At 42.4% G+C, this 15,144-nt stretch overlaps 1 protein-coding gene across 2 annotated transcripts in view; it reads left to right on the top strand.

Moving 5' to 3' along the window:
* Positions 1-15,144, top strand: part of LOC132990657 (ephrin type-A receptor 7-like) — a 177,899-nt gene that overhangs the window by 105,246 nt on the left and 57,509 nt on the right. For both annotated transcript variants that reach the window (XM_061059009.1, XM_061059010.1), the window contains exons 4-5: positions 4,752-4,907; positions 10,976-11,305. In XM_061059009.1, the coding sequence (XP_060914992.1) occupies positions 4,752-4,907; positions 10,976-11,305 (486 nt within the window). The remainder of the gene's footprint in view (positions 1-4,751; positions 4,908-10,975; positions 11,306-15,144) is intronic.

The raw sequence follows: 15,144 nt of genomic DNA, 5'->3' as shown, positions 1-15,144 counted from the left end.
TGGTGAAAACTGTTGGCATATCTCACAGTGTCGTTTTTATCACGACTCTTATGTGTAAATATGGGATACCAGGTTTTACTTTCCCATTTTTTATTTTGTCCACCAACACCAACGAGCTCTTTGTGAGAAAATATAGGCCAACGAGCAGTAGACTTAGGGTACCAGAGTGAGAAACTGAAGGATTTCAAGAAACCGGAGTAAGATGCTAATCAGATAAGGAATCAACTTCAAGAGAAGGCGAGGGTTTTCAGGTTTTTTTTCCCAGTAGTCCAGAGAATCTGTTGATCTTATATGTAACGTGCCGGTTGTTCCTCCGTCTCTGTGCGGCTTCAGAGAAGGCCATGTCTCCAAAAATGTTTCGATTAGCCTGTGGGATGGTTAGAAGTCCCTTATTGGTTGATCTGAGTGGCCTAGCTCTACCGTACGGTGATAATGGTTCTGTGATGTATATTAGAAAACAGGATGAATGTCTGATGAAGGGTTCAGATGCCAGATACGTTACATGTGGTGATAATTTCCATTAAATGTAATCGGAGCATCTTCTGGTGTGCAGAGAGCACCCAGTCCTCAAGTGTTCAGATGTGCGTGCTGTTTGATATTTTTGTATATTGGAGCAAAGCCATGAAGAGATTTTACGACAAATAAGACGATTTTGTAAGGTATTCTACAACCAGACAAAATTCTATTTATTTAAATCATACCACACCACCAGTAAAGGGCTTCTTCGACACCCTCTGGCAAACAAGTCACAAGGAGATGCTGGCAAGGCTGCTGCTAACGTTAGCTCAGCTTGTTTCAAAGGGCTTCGCTAATTTATTGAGTGTGCTAAGCGAGGCCAAATAGTAATAATTTAAATCATATCAAATTTATACAAGGTTGCACTCTCTTCTGAATAATTAACTAAATAAAAATAATAATGTGTACGTCCCTCGTCTTTAAGAAGTGCATTACTCAAGTCTAGGTATCTGTAATGGTGCGGTTAAGGAAAAAAAAGTTATCTAACCCTCTACTGAGCAGTGCTACAGCTGCATATATTCCCACTATGGATGACCCTATTCTAACTTCCCTTTCAGTGCTTCTTTCAGTGATTCTCATCTGCATGCATGGCACGGCGGTGCGCCTCTGTTTTCCTACCTCTGTCTCTCTGTCAACCTGAAGGAGTCCATTCAGTCTCTTTTTATAACGTGCTTCCTTTTGTACAGTATGTATCCGTCCGTCTTTCTGTCTCTCACACACCATCTGTCTCTGTGTGTGTGTGTGTGTGTGTGTGTGTGTGTGTCTCTTAACTATTTCTCACAGCAGTTGGTATTCAGCACCTCATCTTCCATCCCCCCACCCTTTCTTACAGGACTTGGCATGTCACTGCATATCTATATTATTACACCTTGAAGAAATATGTCTGTGCGTGTGTGTGTGTGTGTGCATGTGTGTGTGTGTGTGTGTGTGTGTGTGTGTGTGTGTGTGTGTGTGTGTGTGTGCATGTGTGTGTGTGTGTGTGTGTGTGTGTGTGTGTGCGCGTGTGTGTGCGTGTGTGTGTACATTTGCAGCCATGTTCGGTTTAATCGCGGCTCCCCCGTTGGCACACTGGACAAATTGATCAGTTGGTTTGCCAGCTGTCCTGGCAGATTTCTCCTTCTGTCTCTCTGTTTCCCCAACCCAACCCCCCCCCCCCCCCCCCCCCTCCTTTCCCTCCCCTCCCCCGGTACTCTCATTTCCAGTTTAACTTGTATACCTTGGCAATGAGAAGGAGAAACATGTCTTCTAATGACTCGAGTGGTCTTTGTTACCAAGCGTCTTCTTTTTTCCCGCCTCTCGTCGCTGTCGGACGTGTTTTAGAGATTCCACATTCTCCCATTGGCAGATAGATGGCTGTCGGCCCATTGTGACCTTTCCTGGCACCTGCCCGTTGGCGTTGCCGTCGCATGATCCTCCACTGTGGAGAATGACGGGCGGCGTGGAAAGCCAGCTCCTTTTTTATTATCTGAGCTGCACATATTGTCTCGATACGCCCCTATCATTAGCCGCACATTTCCGAGGTGGGCTGGCAGAATAGCGGAAACCACGCTGAATTGAAGAGATAAGTCAGGATCGCAGCCAGCCACGGCTAGCATGCTTTTAAGCGTGATAGGTAGAAAATGCAGAAACCCATTCCCCGGGTCTCATGGATCTATGCATAATTGCGCCTTGATTCTGGGGGCTATTCACGCTTGATGCCCTTGGCGTGGTGAGGGAAGGATAGTAGCAGCACGGCCAGGAACAAAGGGGTCTCTACTCCAGAGCTGCTTGACAGGGTGTGTGTGTGTGTGTGTGTGTGTGTGTGTGTGTGTGTGTGTGTGTGTGTGTTATGTCCCCGCGCTCGGCTATGCTGTGAGTTGAAAGCGAGATGCTCTTCTCTGTGTAATGACAGATATTAGAAAGTCGATTACAAGGTTCTTACAGGCGTACACACAGATGCAAAAAAAAAACACCACACTCGCTCGCTCCCCTCACACCGGTCTGAGCCGGGGGAAGGCTGGCGCGGCCCGCTAATCGATGTGTAATGGCAGGCCCTTTTGTGAGTGTGTGTGTGTTTTGTTAGAGTGGCTGAGTAAATGAGGTGGAATAACAGAGGCCCCGGCTTCGTTATTGTGCTTGTGTCTTGATGAACAATCACGGGGGGCTAAAGCCAGTGTGGTGCTGCAGCTCTGTGTGTCACCCGCTACCTGCTGTCCGCACTTTAACTTGCCTGTCTCACTAACCGGGTCTGCCATCTTTAGTGTGACATAGTGTGAGAGATGCTCCAGTGACTTTCTGCACCAAAAAACCGCACATACTGTTAGCTCGGTTCCAGACCTCTAAATCTCTGCATACACTTTCAATCTCTGTCACACGGGTTTGAAATATCTGCTCTTACTCTCATGACTGGCTGGTTTTCCATTTGAGAAACAACGCAGCCTGTCGCGACCTTCATGAGTGACCCTGTCGATTCTTTTGAGGATTCTTACATCACTACTCAGTGTTGAACTTGGCCGTGATGTATTTTTGGCGGCGTCTGAGTGCAAAGTTGTCGGGGAGTTTTTGTCACTCGTCTCGTCTAAAAACAGTCAAACGCCACTTTCCACTGTAACAAGCTTTGAATCGCAATGCATGATGGTACACATTGCTTGGATAGTGACCATCAGTTAGTTGCACACTACTTTTGACAATGTACATCAGAGAGTAAGTACAACACAAGTACAAAAAGCGAACAATGTCAGTAAGAGCAAACGATCAGCTTTGAGTCTGATTGGACACACAGGTGCTGACAGGAAGTGACCAGAGGCAAAGCACAACATTGAGGGCAGTTCTTGAGAGCTCTAATCAGTATAGAAACCATCTTATAAGTCGTCGTTATCAAACAAAAACCATCGTCATTACCATCATCATCATCATCAATAATATGGAGACCATCATCATTAAGTTAGTAGGTATTCATGAAAGAGCTGGGTCTTTAGCTTTTTCTTAAAGGTGCAGAGGGACTCTGCAGATCACATGGAGTTTGGAAGTTCACTCCACCACCGGAGGGCAAGAAAAGGACAACCAGATTTAAAAAAAACCTAAATATGCAACAGCGTATTGACTAGCTAGTCACTTTTTCAGAGTTAGCGCTACAGAAGAGAGAGTTAGAGTTAGGGGGAAAAACATGACAGGCACACGCCCTGAGAGAGAGGAGGTGAGAAAGGTTGAATGCAAAGCAGATTAGAAAAGGAAAGCCATGAAGGAGTGTTAGGAGAACAGAGGAGAGAAGAGGGAGGGAGAGAGCACGCCCTGCTCTTAATGCAGGACTTCTTTTTAGTATACAGTCTCAGAAGAGAGAAACACCAGAGCTCTGCAGCGCTAGCCGGCTCTCTGATTTCACACCCATTATCACCTGCTACAAAGGCACGGCAAGTGGAAAATGAAACCACATAGAGGGAGAGTGTAAAATAACCAGTTTCATTCTCTGTGTGAGTTTGTGAGTGTGTGTTTATGTCTCGCATGCATTGATAAGCTTGTGTTACACTGCGTGCATTTGCGCGTTCCGCACGTAAGGTCACGAGTGCTTATCGCCCTCGCCCACATTCTCACCCCTTGCAGTCTCTCTCTCTCTCTCGCTCTCTTTATTTTTTTGCCCTTGTGCGATGATGCCGAGAATAGACGGGAGAGATTTTGAGAAATAGAGTGGAAAAATGAAGACAACAACAACAAAATTAAGTTTGGGCTTTTTGCAGCTGCGCGCTCGCACATTTCCTCGGCTTGCTGTTATTTGCCCGGCTGATTCAATCCAGCAGCATGCCTTTGATGTCATTTGTCAAGGCCATGATCATGATGTGAGGATTGTGTTTGTCTGATGGATTTAGCCAAAGTCTACCCTCTGCTTTTTTCTGCTAATCGTGCCCTCTGTGTTGTGCATACTTTCCTGGGAGGATCATTTTCTTTCTGTTTTTTTCTTCTTACATTCTTCATTTTCTCTCTAGTGAATTGAGAGGGAGATTAGAGGTTCTTAGTGGAATACTGGAGTTTCCCTTAATGTGCTAAAGCGATTAAAAATAGCTTTGAATTCTTTTTTGAAAGAGCGGAAAAATGTTTCCTCGTTTTTCCTGACTTCTAGTTCAACATTAAATCTCCTCTCTGTAGTGTGGTAGTATGGCTTTCAAGATGGGATTCTTATGATGATACACAATATTATTGAATTGTTTGGTTTTTTTTAAAGAAAAATCTAATGTCCTTCTTTTCTGTGCTTTCTTTTGCAGCGTGTCCCACTGGTTCCTATAAGATGTCCTCCAGGCAGCAGGAGTGTTTCCCCTGCCCAGCCAACAGTGTTGCAGAGGAGGAAGGATCTGTAGTGTGTGTGTGTGAGGAGGACCACTTTAGGACTCCCCTGGACACACCCTCAGCGCCATGCACAAGTAATAAATACATTTATATTTGGTCCTGTTTGTCTTCTCAAACTGCATTCTGTTACATATTGTTCTATAACAGCGTATACAACAATGAGTTCCTGTCTGACTAATTTGATTGGACAAGAAGAATCACTCGGCCTCAGGTGTTCTAATTATCATCAATTAATAACAACAGACGGCCTTACTTTTGATTAATCAAGGAAACACACATGCTAGGCTACCAAAGAATCTGTCAGAATCTGTCTGATTCATAGACCGTATATACAAATGAACAGCATTCCTCAGTCGCCTCCCATTGAACAAGATGAAGCCAGAATCCCTCAGAGATGGATTTTTACATATTGCGGTATTGACGTCAAGCTGCTTCCGCCGACGAAAACAAACGATTAATTTTCCGATAAAACATCAAAAATCCCTCAGGTGGGTATACAGTCCACAGTGGAAGAGCTTATTGTGTCAGGAGGAGGCCATGGTTCATACTGCACCTATACTGCAGCCAGTCAGCAGGGGGAGGTCTAAATCTTTCTTGGCTTCACTTCCAGGCAGCTGTTGCTACGTCCATCACAATACAGTCTGAGAAAAATGCATGAGAGAGAAGATTAGAGAAAAAGCTTTGTGTGCTTTGGCAACAGCCCAGTTTCAATCAAGTATAAAGTACGATTTCATACATAAAATTATTAAACTGTTGTTCCCTATTTTGAATACAAAATGGTTCCTGTGGAGCTGTTGTATAAAAACCAGATCATACCAGAGGTTGTGTATTAAATATCAGCCCTATGATCACAACCCCGCCCTGCTGATATGCAGTACTACAACACTACCTAGCATGTGCTATTGCATAAATATCACTCAACCTGACATTTTGCATTAAGTGAGCGGTTCCCTGTTTGTAAGCCAATCATTACCTCGCCAACCCATTCCGCCACATGGCTGCCCTTCAGGGCCACATTACCCCTGTCCTTCACCCTGCATCCTCCCATCCACCTCCCCCTTTTCATATCATCACCTCTTCGTCTGACCTGCACCCACCTCCCCACTTTCAATCTCTCCATTTATCCTCATTCTCCCACCTCCAGCTCATCTTCATGGTACAATTTCAATGTCTCATCTCACCCGGCCGTGAACCCTCCCCATTCCTTCCTTTGCAGAAAAATCCTCCCAAAGACTCGTCAGATGTTTCTTTTAATCATCCCAGATTGTCATCCAGTCTGTCTCGACTAAGAGTAGAGATGTGACATTTGCGTTCAGCTGCTCTACTGATAATAAAGTTGGGAAGTAATTCAAGAGTTTTTTTTTTACAGAAACAAACTTAAAGGTACTTTAGTATGCTCGAAGAAAAATCCCTTTATTTTCTCATTTCCCCTTTCTGATGCCTGTTAACATCGTTTTGCTGTCATGTTTCAGGAAGAGTAAAAGTGACTTACTATGAATGAACACTTTTAAATATATCACAAAGAAACTCTGAGGCACCCGCTTTTGAACAGTTGAAACGTCTTTGCTCTCAACACTTGCGCATGTAAACTTTGAAAGAAATTTGGTTATTCTACATGATATCAAAGTGTCAAATGTTTATTGATTCAACAGTAAAGGCATTTTGACAAATAGCTCCCAAAACTCACTCTTTTTTGAGTGAAGCAAACTATTATGTTCCCATTTCTTGATTCCTACAAAAGGGTTTCAGATTCTTTAACATGCATAAAAACATTGACTGGCAAGACATGGCAAGGTTGATCTTCATTATAGGCTTTATTTTTCACACTTAAATATAATATAAATCAAGTATCTCCTCTGAAAATAACTCTGTGAGTCATGACTGTCTACAATGGGTGTAACACCCGAGTCCCACTGTCTGTGATGTTTTCAGAGTCCTATCTTCAGTTTGTTTACATCGCCTGGACGGCCGGCTGACCCCTCCCCTCGTGTATAAAAGTTGTTTAATTGAGGGACTAGAGAAAAGAAGAATAACATACTGTACTCACTGCTTAACTGTGTTTCTAGATCACGCTCATTTCAGGTAAATTTACATGCAGTGTGAAGATACGAGCATAATAAAGATCGCTAGCATTAGCATGCTAACACAACAATGCAGCGCCAGTTGTTTTGGTTTCATGCTGGTGCTCAAGTGCGACATCTGCTGGATCAAAAAATCACATATAAAGCCTTTAAGGAAAATGTCCCCATGATTCTTAACATTATTTTAAGTTTTATGGTGGACCTTCCCCTCCTTATGTCTTCTTGCATCCCCTTCTATTTCACCTTTTACTATACACACATAATTTATCCATCAAGGGCAGCCATTTTCTCTTCCTCTTAACCTTTATCCTTTGACCATCCATCCACCCTCCAACCCCCCTCGCACAGGGTCCACATAATGTATTCGTCCCCAAAAGCCCATTACCCCTTATTCTCCATCTTTTCGTTTAACCTCTTACGTTCTCTCCATATCCCTCCACCTTTTTTCCCCTGACATTGCCGATCTATTTTCTGCCATACATCCATTATCCAACTCCATTCTCCGGACCACCTCGTCTTCTTCTTTTTTTTTTTTTTTAACCCCATTTTGATCCCTGAATGCACATTTTCTTTCCTTTCTGTCTCCTCGACTCGGCCGCTCATCACTCTTGTCTCAGACAACTGCCTCCTCGGATTTTCCTACCTCTTCATCCTTTCATCCATTTCAGCCATGCGTGTTATCAACCCCATCCTTTTTTCCCCTCTGTCAAACTGAAATCTCGTCCCTCTGTCCTCAAGCGACAAACTCTATGATCCCTTCCCTGGCTGTCCTAGCATAATCCGTTCATCCCTCACCTCTTACCTTTCCTCACCCCCTCCCGCATACCGAATACCATTCTTCTCCAATAAAGATGCACTAAAAGGCCAATAAGACAAAGACCATACAGGGTATCTCTATTGATTTCTGTCTATTGATATATCTTAGTAATTAGATGGAGGAATAATGGGCTCCATATCCCGGGAGTGCTCAGGGCAGTAAAACCTTAGGGTCACAAGGTCTGTAGGCTATGTGTGTGTTTGTATGCATAAACATTCACTTGTGTGTACACATATAAGTGTGAGTGTGTGGTCGTACGAGCTTTAATGGTCACTGGCAATGGGAAGGGTGTAATTACAGTATTGATCGCTGAGCTCTCTGATCCCTGTGTGATAACATTTATAGCAGCCTAATGACCACATTAATTACCCCATTGATTCGGTAATTATGATCATCCCCAGATTCGGCTAATCCCCCTTACGGTACGGATGGAGAAAGAGAGAAAAAGGAAGAGAAAGTTGATTAATCCAGAGTAATGGGAATAAAAGAAGGGGGATCTAAAGGGCTGGATTTGCACACCTTATTATCTCAGCAATTAAACAATAAAACCGCTGCTTAAATGGTTTCCCTTTCCTCCCAATGACTGTGAAGTATCCAAACTCTCGCATGTTAAACATCATTTGAAGCTAGCTATCTCTTTGAAATAGGAGTCTAAATTGAATCCTTTTGAATCACTTGGAAAAAACACACGGCTAACTTATTTATAATGAAATCCAGCTTGTTCTCCAGACATGACGAATTAGCATCCTTGTTTACAGATTTCCCATTACAGCACAGTGTTAAATATTTCCTGTGGGCAGTGAAGAGGCAGAGTAAAACTTTGTGACAGTAAAAGGGAAATGTCTCAGTGGGGGCACAAATATTTCATGCATTTAGTTTTGCCATTGTGGAACTACTGCTGAGACGACTGCATTGGAAATGATTGTAGCCTAATAACTAAGTACTGCACGATGTTCGAAGAACCGTCTCTGCAAATGGATTTTTAAAACGGTGGGAGTCCTCGACTTCTAGCAGAAAGATGAAAGCATAATGATTTACTTCTGACTTAAGGAAAAAGGCTAACATGAACTTTTCATTGGCATGGTTAACGTTTATGAAAATAGTCTAAAGTTTAAGAATGCAGGCTTGTATGTGCTTCAGCATATCTTTAACTGTAGGCTACAGGTAAATCACTGTAATTAAACTTTTCTGCACTTACAGATGCCTGAAGCACATAAATCAAACATTCAATATTGAGGACTTCAGGCCATTAAGGCGACTAAAAGCTACCCAGCTTAACTCACATTTGGTCACATTTGCTATTTTACTATGCTAGCATATTACCTAAAATTCTTTCCTGAAGGCTACATGGCTAAACTAGAATTTGCTATCTTTACTATGCTAGCAAACATAGGCTATTACAGTCAAATTGTATTCCTGAAGGCTACCTAGCTAAGCTCACAGGCTAGAATTTGCTAGTTCACTATGCTAGCAGACCTACAATTGTATTCCTGAAGGCTACCTGGCGTAACTCATGGGCTATAATTTGCTAGCTAGGCCTATACTATGCTAGCAAACATATTACTACCAAATTTCATACCTGAAGGCTACCTAGCTAAAGTATGCCCACTATGCTAGCAAACACATTGTGTATTATCATAACAATTCATTTGATCTCTATGAATGCTTCAGGCAGGATCAATAACAGCTAATAAGTAAGCTTTGGTTGATAAGGTTGGAAAGTGTTATCCAGCTAGTTTAGCTGTTTGTTACCTTGTTTCTGCTAAATTGCTAAACATTGAGGCTTCCAGTTTTCATTTCTAGAAAATGTCAGCTTAGCCTTACTTTAAAATTACTTAAATAAATAAACGGAACCTCTTTAACTACAACTTTGCAAAAAGGGCACCAGGCTGAAAAAGAAGTGAAAGATTTGAATAAAAGGCCCAGCTGTGTCTTCATCAAATGTGTGTATATGTGTGTTCACAAACTGAATGCTGTCTGGGCTTATGTAACTCTCTGCTCCACGTGTGTCTTGGAGCAGGACGCAGCTGTGGTGTGTGATTTGCTACACAGCAACACACTGAGCAACACACCTTCACTTATTTATTACACAGCACATGCATACTCATATGAGTGAGAGAAACATATAACATGCATCAACTTTAATTAAAAAAGCTGTATTCAAAGCTGTGAAAGGATCATGTGGGGAAAACTCACAGGTCAGTCAGGACACTGACCAACTAATGAGTTACAGTCCTGTAGTCTGACATTTTACTGCCCTTTAAACACTTTTCTCTCATACTTTCTGGTTGATTTAAATACCTTTCCAGGGCTTTTAATTACATGCAAAACCCAGTTCATAGCACAGTTGTGTGTGTGTTTCTTACAGACTTATTGGCTCTGAGACCTACAACTAAATCATGGGTGCATGATTGTCCTATCTTTAGCCTTAAGCCTTGCATCACTGATTATATATGCACAGTCGTGCAGTTTGCAGTTCAGACTGTGATGAGTCTGGCACATCACAACGCTCACGTCAAATCAGAATCATGTTTCAGGGTAGCTAAAAGCGTTCTCCGCGGCAACTCACCTTTATTTACTGACAGTAAGCGGAGGATTTGATGTATGCAGCATTGTTGACATCAGTTTATAATGAAAAGAACTTGTTATCCATGCTCATGCACACGGATGTGAAGACAGACCAGGCCTTAATCCCATTGTGGTTTCTGTCAGTCTGTATCATCTCAATTCAGTACATTGTTTTTTTTACTCCCACCGTCAAATCATGATAATACTGCTTGTGCTGGTGCATCACATTTTCTATTTCCCTCTCCCATTAAGGTCAAGTGGTTCCCATCAAAAACGGTCATTTGTTCACACCAAATCCTGGATAAAAAAGGATTATTGTATCAGCGTCATGGTAATACTGAATGCACTTAGTCTATCAGTCATGAGGACATACAGTATGTCAAATATCATTTTTCTCAGACTGAGACCTCATCAACAAGAGGTTTAAGCCATTCAGGTAGCAATGTTGGAGCTTAACATGTTACTGCTTTTGTTTATCAAGGACAGCTCCATTTTCCTGAAATGTCCAATTTTATATTTATAGTCTGGTGTCATCGGCATATTGCTTCATATTTCTAGAGTGAAATCCAATAACCAAGATCTACAAAAGTAGGGATGTCTTTGAGAGGGATTTTTTGTGCAGCAGTTGGACCTTAAAATCATATTTCTTACTTTTTTACTTCTCTTGTCTCTCTAGGGCCACCCTCCCCGCCTAAAGACCTGGTCTACACCCTCAAGCAGTCCACCCTGATCTTGGAGTGGGCCGCACCATCCGACACAGGGGGCAGAGCCGATCTGACCTACAGTGTGGGGTGCCGTAGGTGCGTCGCGAGGCAGTGCGAGCCATGCGGGGCCAGTGTTGGTTTTGTTCCCCAGCAGGTCGGCTTGACGGAAAGAACAGTGACTGTGGTCAATCTTCTTCCCAACACAAACTACACATTTACTGTCGAAGCCTTGAATGGAGTGTCAGAGCTGCTGCCCAACAAGAGGTTCTACACCCAGGTCAACGTGTCAACAAGCCTGCCTGGTGAGTCCCGGCTTGATTTTTTTGTTTTAAATAACCATGTCACAAATTTACACATGACCGCTTGAAAAAGAAAAGTGCTTCTAACTTTTTAAATTACAGTGCAAGTTGACACTGTCGGGAAATGAAAAACATCTTAGCAAGAATGAGGTCGCTCAGCATTTCTTAAAAAAGAGACGTGGCAAAATGTTCTCAAACTAGACAAAGCAGCATCCCTTGAAGTCTCTTAAAAGCTTTGTTCAATTTGTACTGCATTGCATGCCGACTAAAGATAAATTGCTGGGTTTTTCAGTTGGTATTACTCATAGTAGACTTATTTAACTGAATTGACAGTGCTTTGTTTGATAAGAAGGTCAAAAGTCAAGTTGGAAGTTGTATAGATGATTTTAGATCGATTGTTAGAGTTTAAATTCTGGCTAAAGTAAAAAGATTATCTTTACATGTGTGTCTGATTCCAATTGGATCTAATCTTTTCTAACCAGTTTACTACTGCAGCCTAACATGTAGTCATGCAATCAAATATAAAGTAGACTCTCTGACTCGTAAAGCTTTGTTGTATAATGGTACATTCAATTCTTAAAGAGTTAGGGGAGGCAGCTGTCCGTTCTGCAGCATATAGCTAATCACACTCTACAACAAAGTATCTACATACACACGCATATATGTGTGCAATCTTGCAGGTGCTGTCATTTCATTAATAGATGTATGTACAATCTCTAGCGCAGAGTTACATTTGGATTGGCTTGTAATTTAATACAACGCATATAATAATGCATACGACCACATACAGTGTTGCACGCTCCCAGTATCGACTGTAGCCTATTCTTTATTTTAATGTTTATGCTTAAAGCAACACAGACTGTCCCCTTACTGAGAGTGTGCCTGTCACTGCAGCCGGAGCAAATCTCATTGTCGGTGGAGGTGATCTCATTTCAATCAGCAGAAGTCTTTAGCTGGAGGCTTAAAAAAGCACTTTGCCAAGTAGCCTCGTCAGCCAGCACTATAGCATAGCACTAGATGGAGGAGCTCAAGTGTAAGAAGATAAAGGAAAAACATTTGAAAAGGAAGTGCACAAGAATACATTCTGGCTTGAATTCCAAAAAAAAATGCATATATACATTTACTTGTCATACCTACTCTGCATATGTTTGTTTCATAAGAGGAGAGAGGCTATAATGTGTTGCTCAGGGAAGCAGGTGATGGAGAGACACAGACAAAGTTAGAATGTCAGAGTGTGTTTTTTGCAGCTAATTAAAAATGAGTACAGAGAAATGTGCTGAATAATGAATGGAGAGGTGTTTGTCAAGTCAGAGTGCTGAGATGGCAGCAACACTTAGCACAGATTATATATAAGTGATACATGGTGATAGAGAAGACCCTCTCAGTTTTAGGAAACAGGAGCTTTAATAAAAAGATGCACTAGTCCTTTTCTTTATATATCGTATGTGTGCTTCATGGCTGAGATTCTGCCTCTGGTTGTAAAAAAGGATGATGGCTGTAAGTAGATTGGTGTTGAGGGTATTTATAATGAATGTGTGTGATTCTCAGTGGCCCAGATTTTTTTGCTGTAGATCAACTGTAAATGTTACGTAAGTGCAACATCTGGACCACACGGGGTGAGTGTAAGGCTAAAGGAAAAGCTTTATGGGCGTGGCATGCATCAGCAATCTGTATCCCACAGTCACTCGGTATCCTTTAATATTTAGTTTCCCCCCCCCTTAAGTCATCCCACATCATCTGAAAACATCAAAATGTCTACTGATGCTAATATGCCTAACATGCTAAAACTTGCATGCAATCTTGAAGCTCTTGGGTTTTGTTTAAATTGAAGACATGAAAATATGATCCGTCTGTGAACTCACCCCAGGCTCATCTGAGATCAGTTGAAATCTATGTCCGCTAAAGCCCCAAACCGCTAACATGCTACATCTTAGCTATCCTAAGCTTGCTAGCTAAAAAAATAATAAAGGTTAGGTATACTATGTTAGAAAAGGACAAACCTGTAGTGATTATTTTTCCCCGTCCCCACAGTTCTTTCAACCTCTCTTCCTTTTATCTCCCCTTTCCTGTCTGTCTGTCTTGTCAGCAGTTGCCATGGCATTGATTCGAGGTTATTATGGGGTATTAGGGTGTGAGTTGTCCCGCTAACCGTGTCATCCAGAGGGATTGGACAAGGGGTTAAGGGAGTGTGTTTGCTGGGGTTTCGGAGGACTTTGTGTGTCAGGAGGGATTTAGACTGACATTTGGTGTGTGGTGTTTAACGCTGTCTGCTTGTGCGTGCGCGTGCGTGCGTGCGTGCGTGCGTGCGTGCGTGCGTGCGTGCGTGTGTGTGTGTGTGTGTGTGAGGCAGAGAGATATCAAGAAAGAGGCAGGGAGACAGCACTTTAAAAAATGGTATTTGATTTTGAAATGTGCTGTAAAATTACTTTCTGTCTGCCTTGGCTTAGCTCTCCTGGCTTCACCGAAGTCATGTCAGCTTTTGTTCAAAGACCGGTGCTTTCTACACATGACCAGCAGAGCGTGGTTCAGATCAACAGCTGACCAACTAAAGATCACCAAAGATCAGCTATCTGAACGCTGTGTGCACTTGGGTTTATGTTAGAGGGCTGAAATGGGATTCGGAACCTGCTCGACCATATCAGACATGTGTTCCTCTTTAAAGGATTTATATTACACTTAAATATAATATAAATCAAGTCTATCCTCTGAAAATAACTCTGTGAGTCATGACTGTCTACAATGGGTGTAACACCCGAGTCCCACTGTCTCTGATGTTTTCCGAGTTTTCCGAGTCCTATCTTCAGTTTGTTTACATCGCCCGGACGGCCGGCTGACTCCTCCCCTCGTGTATAAAAGTTGTTTAATTGAGGGACTAGAGAAAAGAAGAATAACATACTGTACTCGCTGCTTAACTGTGTTTCTAGATCACGCTCATTTCAGGTAAATTTACATGCAGTGTGAAGATACGAGCATAATAAAGATCGCTAGCATTAGCATGCTAACACAACAATGCACCCGCGAGTTGTTTTGGTTTCATGCTGGTGCTCAAGGGCGACATCTGCTGGATCAAAAAAAAATCGCATATAAAGCCTTTAAGGAAGGCAGGTAGAATAATGTCAACTTTAAACCTCAATCACAACTTGAGATAGATAAAACACTTGAGTTTAGACACACGTTACTGCTGCTTGCTGGGTTGTAGGGCCAATCTTCTAGTCAGACTATCGGGGCAAATAACCCCATTCGGAATTCTTATATCCAATTCGTTAAACCATTAACGTAAAAGCAATGAAAGCTAGTAAACACAATGAAATGAATCCGTATTTGATGCAAAACCATTAACACTACTTCGACTCTACATCGCTGCATTCGTTGCCATGGGAGACGTCTAAAACCATCAGAGAAACGAGGACAGACCTTCACCTTTTTTTCCACTTTGGCATCTATTACCTTTGACTGAATCCATCAGGACTCTGTGCATTGTGTAGTGATGTATAGATCGTCAGTAGGAGCAGCTGGTAATGGTCATGAATCCTTTGCAGCCAGGTCAGGTAGCGAAAAAAAAACATCCCTGTAGGACCTCAACCTTCTGTCTGTACATGTGTGTTCACCTCCACACCGAGACTGTTCACTCACTGACCTTTATTAGATCTGCAGCAGGGATTTGGAATGAAGCTAACACATACCTGCGCCCACACACACACACACTCACACACACTCCCCATGTCTCTCTAACCACCTCATCATCTCTTTATTACTTATAGACTTTTTTTTTTTTAGATCCTCCTCCCCTCTGTGCCCCGATCGCTGCTTTTTTTACCCTCCATTTCCTCCCTCATTTCCCC

Source organism: Labrus mixtus, chromosome 16 (genome assembly GCF_963584025.1).
Source record: "Labrus mixtus chromosome 16, fLabMix1.1, whole genome shotgun sequence".
Taxonomy (NCBI): Eukaryota; Metazoa; Chordata; class Actinopteri; order Labriformes; family Labridae; genus Labrus; species Labrus mixtus.
The sequence above is the reverse complement of the archived record's forward strand: the minus strand, read 5'-3'. Positions and strand labels throughout refer to the sequence as shown.